General features: G+C 56.0%; 1 protein-coding gene across 2 annotated transcripts; it reads left to right on the top strand.

The window, feature by feature from the left end:
• Nucleotides 1-3,473: 3,473 nt before the first annotated feature.
• TRAPPC5 (trafficking protein particle complex 5) lies at nt 3,474-5,659 on the top strand. Of its 2 annotated transcripts, none has more exons than XM_015593471.2 (2): nt 3,474-3,573; nt 5,045-5,659. In XM_015593471.2, the coding sequence occupies exon 2, from the start codon at nt 5,051-5,053 to the stop codon at nt 5,615-5,617; it is 567 nt and encodes a 188-aa protein (XP_015448957.1). In that variant the 5' UTR covers nt 3,474-3,573; nt 5,045-5,050; the 3' UTR covers nt 5,618-5,659. The 2 variants fall into 2 exon arrangements, with proteins under 2 accessions (XP_015448957.1, XP_006917297.1); XM_006917235.3 differs by having other exon boundaries at nt 3,482-3,573; nt 5,036-5,659.
• The last annotated feature ends 2,872 nt before the right edge of the window (nt 5,660-8,531 follow it).

The following is an 8,531-nucleotide window of genomic DNA, read 5'->3' as shown; positions in this document are numbered from 1 at the left end:
TCCTGATCGTTGTGTTCTGTCTCTGGGTCTGTGGGCTTCTCTTCTTGGTCATCCCTGAGAACTCTGGTCTCCTAAAACCTCTCTTGATCTGGGGGGGGGCAGTGAGGATGCCCCATGGTTGGAGGGTCCGGGATCCCTGAAAAGAGGAGGCTGATCTCTTCTTCCTCCCTCGCACCCCAACCGGGAGATTTCTTCATCTGCCGTAACACCTTCCGGTGGGTGGGGATATGTGTGGACAAATTGGCAGACTGGGGACCATGGAAGCTGAGGAAATCTACATGAACCAGGCCAGGATGCAGGCAGCAGCCTTTAAAGACAAGCAACGGGGGGCCCCAGCCAATAAAAAAGGTTAGGCACCTTGGGATGGGGGGATGGGGGCAGCAGACAAGAGGGAGAAGTTGGTATGGGAGAAGTAAGGGGCTGAGAATTGGGACCAGAAAGCTCGTGTGTGTGTGTGTGTGTGTGTGTGTGTGTGTGTGTGTGTGTGTGTGTATCATCAAATGCTCACACACACCCTCTTCTTTTAACCAATTAGCAGATGTTAGGTCCCCACTCCTTAACTTTTATCCCCAGAAATGCGTTGTGTGTAGGGGTAAGGTGAACCAAGATTTCTGAGCCTCTCTCCCATCCCCATGCCCACCCCAGAGCTCTAGGCAGGTTTCCAAACCTTTCTCACTGACTCACCCACAGATGCAGATGACCCTGACTATGAAAATATCACCTTGACCTTCAGAAACCAGAACCAGTCAAAGGACAGTCATTCACCACCCAAGAATCAGGGTGAGCAGCCACCCACCAGCCCACATCCCATAGCCTTGGGACGGGTCCATGGGAGGACATCACAAGGACAGCAGCAGAATGTGGAAGTCAGGGTCAGTGGTGTGGGGTGTGGCGGCATTAAGGTTTGTGTGTGACAGTGAGGGGGGTAGCTTTGTAGGTGGTGGTGATGATTGTGCAGATGTAAGTGTTGGTGAAGTTTTGAGTTATGGTGAGTAGGTGACAATGTAGTAAATTGGGAAGGAATCACCTAGACAGAACTGATGAGGGTGTTGTCGATGAAGACTATGCTGGAACCAGTGGGCATTGATGTTGGCGGCCGTTGTTGACAGCTACTGCTAACATTGGTGACTGTCGGTGATGGGGACGGTAAGGAGGGACATGATGGTGACAGTGTTGTTGATCACGGCTGCTGATTGTATTGAGAAGAGTGGGTGTAGGTGACAGAGCTATTGATGGTATTAGAGTCAGTCCTGATGGTCCAAGTGGCAGTGTTGAGTCCCGGAGGTCACCTGTCCTGCTTCTACCCTAGTCCCAGTCCGGTCCAGATCGTCTTTAGACTCTACCCAGACCCCTCGTTGGTTGCACGGAGCCGCCATAAGCCTGTACATTCTCCTCGCCCTATTTTGCATCATTCTGTTGGTTTGGGTCGTGATGAAACGTGAGTGGTCTTTTTGTTTTTTGGGTTTTGGTGTGTGTCGGGGAGGGGACTAAATAAATGAGAAAGGGTCTTAGACAGCTGGGGAGGCCCAATGTTCCCACCATTGCCTTTTCTCCCAGTCCCTCTCCCTTCCCTCACCCCTGCTCCCAGGGCTGCAGAACTGAGGTGCTTCAAGGATTTTCCTTCTTCCCCATCCTGAACAGATTCTGAGATGTCTAGAGAGCTGCTGGGCTTGAAAATGGACCTCTTGAATGGTGAGGGGTGGGGAACTAGGGAGGGCCTGAGAGGTCAGGGTGGGGGTAGGGAGAGCAGCAGTGACACAGACTTCCCCGTCTCACACCCTCAGTTTCCATCTCAGCACGAGAGTGCCAGGAGGGGCAGACAAAGGGCTGGAGAGACATCCACCAGCGCTTTGGTGAGGTTGACATGGTCAAGAAGAATGTCCAGGACGGGAAGGAGAAACTGTTATCAGGTGCCCTTGTGGGCCTTCACTGGGCAGATCGCAGCGTTGGAGAAAAAGGGGAGGGGGCAGCAGGGCTCCCACCCTCCCAGAATGCAGGGTTTGGAGGGGTGATGGATGCCACCTTCAAGTCACTCAGCGGTATTTAAATGCTGCTGAGAACCCCAAGTGCACAGGCAAGGACGGGACTTCCAATAAAAGTGGGGGCCTTGTCTGAGCCCCCACCCCAGCTTTCTCTTTCTTACCCCATCCTCAGCCACAAATGAAATCAAGACTCAATTGCAGAAAATCTCTGAGATGCTGCAGAAGAAAATGTCAAATCAAAGTAAGCTGGGGCCGGGGGAGGCAGAGCCCAGGATCTGGCCCTAGCTTCTCTTGGGGGATGACCTGCCTGATCTTGGATCTCTGCCTCCCCCCACCACAGTGTCCCCATCTAAATAAACAACCAGATGTGAAAGCCTTGGCTGCAGCTTGGAGGATGGGGTTGCATCTCCCAGTGAAGATGGAACATGAAGGCCTCAACCTGGTCTGAACCTATCGTCTCCACATGTAGAAAATCATGTGTCATGGTGAATGAGTGTTGTGAAGTCGCATGTGTGCATGTGTGTGTGGGAGGTAAGCATTTCACGGAGGGCAGGTATTTCAGTGTGTCCCACAAGGATGTGAATTGGGTGAATGTTGAATGTGGGAGTCACAGTGGGTGTGGTATGCTTGCCTGTGTCACTGTCTATGTGACACATGTGTGTATTGTGTCATGCATGTCACGGTGGGTGGCTGTGTCAGCAGGGAACACAAAAGTGTGTCACTGTGAGTGTGAGTGTTGGTGACATGTTGCCTATGTATGTTTCTGGGTGTAAACATGCACGATATCCAGCAATATGTTGTGTGTGTAATTGTCGTGGTGGAGGAGTATGTAGCACATACCATTGGAATGTATCACTGTACTTGTGGGTGTCGCAGTGTGTGCCCTGTCACTCCCTGTGCCCACATGAACAAATGTGTGTCTATATGATTGTGCCCGATTATGTCACTGAGGGTGCTCAGAGCATGTACACACATGTCTGTTTGTTTCTGCACTCATATTTTGTGATTCATGGAAATAAAGTCCAAGGGAAAATGCTGTGAATTTCAAATCTGTTATTGGGGTGACTGGGGGACTTTGGGGCTTCCTAGGTGAGGGTCTGCGGGTGTTTGGACTTGGGGAATGGGGAAAACCACACAGTGAACAAATGGACGTTATGCCAGGAACGCTGGGGGCACGAGGGTATGTAAGAACGATGTCCCGAGTGGGTCGCTGTGTGTCTATGAATTCGTACGCAGAGTGTAACTGAGTCCCTGTGCCCTTACTGTGTGCCCATGAGGGTTTGTGGCCTGAGATGTACATATGTACACATGTACCCGACAAAGAGAAGTGTGCCCATCGTCAAACGTGTGCCCCTGAGCATGTCACCACGATGACACTGTCTCCGTGAATAGGAGCCAACCAAGGCCTGCGAGGTCCCCGGCCGTGGGGCCGCAGCCCTTGGTCGGGAGGACACGCGCGCCCCCCGGTGGCCGCTTCTCAGAATCACAGTGCAGGCCCCGCCCACACAACTGCCCGCCACGGCGCCTGCGCACAGAGGGCCTTTTACGGCGTCGTAAAGCAGCTCGGTCGAGCCGACGGCTGCAGTTCCCGGTGAGACCCCTTCTGTCAGCTCCTGACCTCTCCCCGCGGGCTTCTGGGTCCTGGGCCGGGGTCTCTGCGTCCGCGATCTCCGGACCGCCTGCTCCGGTTCACCCAGGGTGGCCTCAAGGAGGATGGGCTCCTCTGCGGTCCCTCTGCCTGATACGCGCCGGGGTGGGGGGTGCCTGGGTCCCTGCCTTTCTGCGGTTCGATTCACTAGCCCCCATCGGAGCCCGGAGCGGGGCGTCTCAACACTGCCCCTCCAGTCTCGCGCTCTGGGTCCTCCCCATGTAGGCGGCCGCGCACCGGGGCGGGGGCGTCCTGGAGCCCCTGGGCCCGCTGGCTTCCCATCCCCCATGCAGATCTCTTGGGGGCCCGCTCAGCATCCCTAGATCTCTCCAGCAGCCCCTGGCTCCATCCCTGCCTATCGGGGGCAGGGTTCTCAGCTACCCCTCCAGACCCCATCCTGGGCGGCGGCTTTACACTTGAGTGGGCGAGGGCGGAGGGGAAGGGAGAGTGTCTCAGCGCCCTTGGGATCCTCCATTTGCTACCGCCTGCCCTGCAGGTCTCAGCACCCTGTCGGGGTTTTCTCCAACAGATCTCCCTCTGTCTGTCTCCCGCACCGACAGTTGTGGCTTCTAGCGGTGGGGTGGAGGATCACAGCGTCCCCTCCTGGTTCCCCCCAAGCCTGACCGCCACCCCGCCCCCCACCCCGTAGTCCAGCTACCTTTCTGGAGAGCACAGGGTGGAGGGCTCCCAACGCCTCTGCCTTGTCGCCCATGCCGGCTCCCACCTCCGCCCCCAGTCTTTTTTTAAATGCAGGCCCATCCGCGTTCCAAGGAGACGCGCTTCGCGCAAGGCGCGGGGTTGAAAGGATTCCCAACGCCCCCTCCTGGCTTGTCCATGTATCTTGTCTTTTCCCCAAGCGTCTCATCCTGGCGGTTGGTCTCGACACATCCCCTACTCCCACCCACCGTGTCTGGTTTTCCGCAGGCGACAGGCAGGGAAGTTCTCTTTACCCGCAGGAAGTAAGTGCTGTAGTGCACTTGGGAGAGGGACAGTTGCCAGTTTCTCATTGTTCCCCATCTCTTCCCATCCCAGCCCTAGGTCTGATGCCCCCACCCCCGACTCCGTGCACTAGTTTTCTAGTCGCTGCCACAGGTGGCCGACGGCGCACAAATGTGCTTTTCACTTGGAACTTGAGAGTTGGGGGAGGGTTTCCAGCGCCCCCTTGTGGTCCCCTCCTGTGTCCTCCCACCTAAGCTCTCATCGAGAATGAGCCCACCCCTTTCCCCTTTGTCCTTCTCTGGCTAGGGGTAATGGAGGCGACTTTTACACGCAGGCGAATGCCCCTTTTACTTCCATTCATCTCTTCCGACGTGTAAAGTCGGCGAAGGAGCACATGGGGGTGGGCTGGGGGTCCCAGGGTTCCTGCTCCCGCCCCTGACACCGGCTTTGCCTGGTCTTCCCGCAGGGCGGCGGCGGCGGCATGGAGGCGCGCTTCACGCGCGGGAAGTCGGCGCTGCTGGAGCGCGCGCTGACGCGGCCACGCACCGAGGTGAGCCTGAGCGCCTTCGCGCTGCTCTTCTCAGAGCTGGTGCAGCATTGCCAGAGCCGCGTCTTCTCCGTGGCCGAGCTGCAGGCGCGCCTGGCGGCGCTGGGTCGCCAGGTAGGCGCTCGCGTTCTGGATGCGCTGGTGGCTCGAGAAAAGGGTGCCCGGCGGGAGACCAAGGTGCTGGGCGCCCTGCTGTTTGTCAAGGGCGCCGTGTGGAAAGCGCTGTTCGGCAAGGAGGCTGACAAGCTGGAGCAGGCCAACGACGACGCACGCACCTTCTACATCATCGAGCGGGAACCGCTCATCAACACCTACATCTCGGTGCCCAAGGAAAATAGCACACTGAACTGTGCCAGCTTCACGGCAGGCATCGTGGAGGCAGTGCTCACGCACAGTGGCTTCCCCGCCAAGGTCACAGCGCACTGGCACAAGGGCACCACACTAATGATCAAGTTTGAGGAGGCTGTCATCGCCCGAGACCGAGCCCTGGAGGGCCGTTGACCTCGCCCCTGAAGATAAAGGATGAGAGAGCCCTTTTCCCAAGCGTGTCTTGTGTGTTGTGTGAGGGCCTCAGAGATCCATCCGCTCAACACCTTGACCCAGGTTCCTGCCCCAGGCTGGTGAGGGAGGCCAAGGCCCAGGCATGTTTATAATGCAGTGGGGAGGTGGGGAGGGCCAGCTGGGACCTAGCTTGGGCTTTCAGGCAGGGTTGGGGAGATAGACCAGGCAGAAGGAGCTCTTGGAGTGGGGATAGGCTGGCAGTTTCTGGAATTAGAGTTGGAGGCTGACTGACTATAGGCTGAAGGGGTGGGAGGGAGTGGGGAGGGATCAGGCTAAGATGGACTCCTTTAGACCAGAGGCTGGCACACTGTATCTGTGAAGGACCAGATAGTGAATAGTTTGTGCCCAGCAGTAGGTCAATGATTGAGTGTGGCTATGCACCTAGAAAACAAGCTTACCCCAGCTCCAGACCCTTGCTACTCAAAGTGTGGTCCGAGAACCAGCAGATCAGCATCTCTGGGGAGCTTGTTGGAAGTGCAGACCCTCAGGCCCACCCCAGGCCTACTGAGTCTGCGTTTTAGCCAGACTCCCCATCGGGGGAGTCCCTCTGTACCTTAGTTTGAGAAACAATGCACTAGGGCAGTGGTCCCCAACCTTTTTGGCTCCAGGGACCGGTGTTCCTATGAGAATCTAATGTTTGACGATCTGAGGTGGAGCCCAGGCGGTGATGCTAGCTCTCGGGGGCGGCTGCAGATACATATGAAGCTTCGCTCGCCTGGCCGCTGCTCACCTCCTGCTGTGCGACCCGGTTCCTAACAGACCACGGACCAGTACAGTCCACAGCCCAGGGGTTGGGGACCCCTGCACTAGGACACAGAATTGTAAAACTTTGGGTGGCTGGGTGCCACCACCCTCCCGAGTTTCAGATTCTCTAGATCTGGGTGGGCTGGACCATTTGCATTTCTAACAAGTTCCTAGGAATTGCTGATGCTCTGGGGTTACCCTTTGAGAACTATAACCCAAGACACCTGGTTCTCAAGGGGAAGTACATGGGCTCACGTTAGAATCATCTGGATGCTTAAGATAGTTTGAAGTCAATTTCTGAATACACAATCGCTACTTGAACACACATCCCTTGTTTAAAAATCACACCTCAGGCAACACTTCCTTTCCCTTTTGCCTGAGGCCCCGAGCACTCCTCCTCCCCAAGGTAAATCCTGCCACCCCTTGAGGAAACTTCTTCAAATTTTCCGTTCCCTTACCCCCACAGGACCTGAGCAAGTCTGTTTTGAAGGAGAACCTTAGGTGTTTTCTGCTGGGTTCCCCTCACCACTTATAGAAGATTTAAAGATAGGGTGGTACAGCTCTTCAATTTGCTTGTTAGAATCCTCTGTCTAGCCCCATTATGTAGGGTGGCATGAGATGGGGAGACCTGGGTGCCAGGCTTGGTTGGGGGGCAGTTTTAGTCATCTCAGCAGGAGGTGATGAGCCGGGTGGGCTTCAGCGCATTGCGAAGAAGGCAGTGAGTGTCAATAGGGTAAATAAAACTACCAGCACCCAATAGGTGTAGCACACAGATGGTCAGAAAATGGCTCTTGGCTGGGGGAGGGAAGCGGGCCCAAGGGAGCTGGGAGGGGGGTGGTTATGGTGCCTGCCTGAATCTGGAGTGAGGGGCCGTGTCAGAGGTCTGGGGGTCAGCGCAGAGATTGAAGCAACAGGCCTGGAGGAAGGAGAGCCAGAGGGTGTGATGGGAAATCAGATTTCGGAGGAAACTATAGGGTTCATCTTAGGGTGTAGCAGCCTGAGGTCCTCAGGGAACCTGGGAGTGGCTTTCTGGATCTGCTTGGGGGTCGGGGACCAGATTGCAGGAGAGAGGCAGGAGGCAAGGATGGCACAGCCGGCTCCATCCAGAGGCCCAGCAGTGAAGGATGCCCGAGAAATGGGGAAAGAAGGGAGGAGAAAGGGCTTGTCCTCGAGGGAGGGGATGCGGGAGAGCTCATAAACTGGGAGAGGAAGGCCCAGGGTCTGTTTCTCCCCTGGGGATTTGTGGAGAAGGCCAGAACAAGCTGTAGGTTTGTGAGATTGGGCACCCATTTAGGGCGAGGGAGGATGGGGAGAAAGAACAGGTAGCTGTGGTTCTCATCATAGTGGCTTTGAGTTAGGATACTTGGGGCTGCAAGTAAGGTCTCAACTGAGGCCTCCAGACAGGTGGGACTGAAGGGTAGGGAACCGATGCCAGCCCTTGGTGACTCAGGCAGGCAGCATCCCCTCATTTCACAAGCCACGAAGCAGGTCCGAGAGAAGGGGTATTTGCCCATGGTCACACATTAATTTGACATGATTTTGAGTGCCTACTGTGTACTAGGTGCTGGGAACACAGCTGAGAACAAAACAGAAGTGTTTGCCCTGAAGCTTGCACTCTACCTAGCTGAGGCGGCCAACAAACAGACCAGTAAATTCCGCATTTTATTGAAAGGAGTACCGTGGTAAGAAAGTACAGTGGAGTAAAAAAGTCGGGGTGCCATTTTAAATGGGAGGGAGGGGTGCTCAGCATAGGCCTTGCTGAGGAGTGAGCAGGGGAGGCAGCAAGTGCAAACCCCCCGAGCTGGGAGCAAGTCTTCAGTGTTCCAGGAACAGTGAGGAGGCTGGGGCGGCAGGAGGAGAGAAGCTGGGGAGGGGGGGTGGCGGGGAGGGGCTCTGCGAAGGCCAAGGACCCTGTAGAACTTCGGCTTTTTTTCTGAGCTGGAAGGTTTGGGACAAGTGAAAAGTGAGCCCCCAGCAGTTCGGGTGAGCAAGGATGGGGGCTGCACCAAGGCAGCAGCTGGAGTGGGTGACAAGTGGGTGGATTCTGAGTACAGCTTGGTGGCGGGGCCCGTGGCTTCCCTTATGGGTTTGGAGGGGCTGGTGAGGGAAA

This window comes from Pteropus alecto, unplaced genomic scaffold, assembly GCF_000325575.1.
Source record: "Pteropus alecto unplaced genomic scaffold, ASM32557v1 scaffold37, whole genome shotgun sequence".
In the NCBI taxonomy this organism is placed as follows: Eukaryota; Metazoa; Chordata; class Mammalia; order Chiroptera; family Pteropodidae; genus Pteropus; species Pteropus alecto.
Note: the sequence above shows the minus strand (reverse complement) of the source record. Positions and strands in the feature narration are given on the sequence as shown.

Bases quoted from the DNA above. Each gene is read 5' to 3' on its own strand.
- TRAPPC5 (XM_015593471.2), top strand. From the start codon at position 5,051: ATGGAGGCGCGCTTCACGCGCGGGAAGTCGGCGCTGCTGGAGCGCGCG.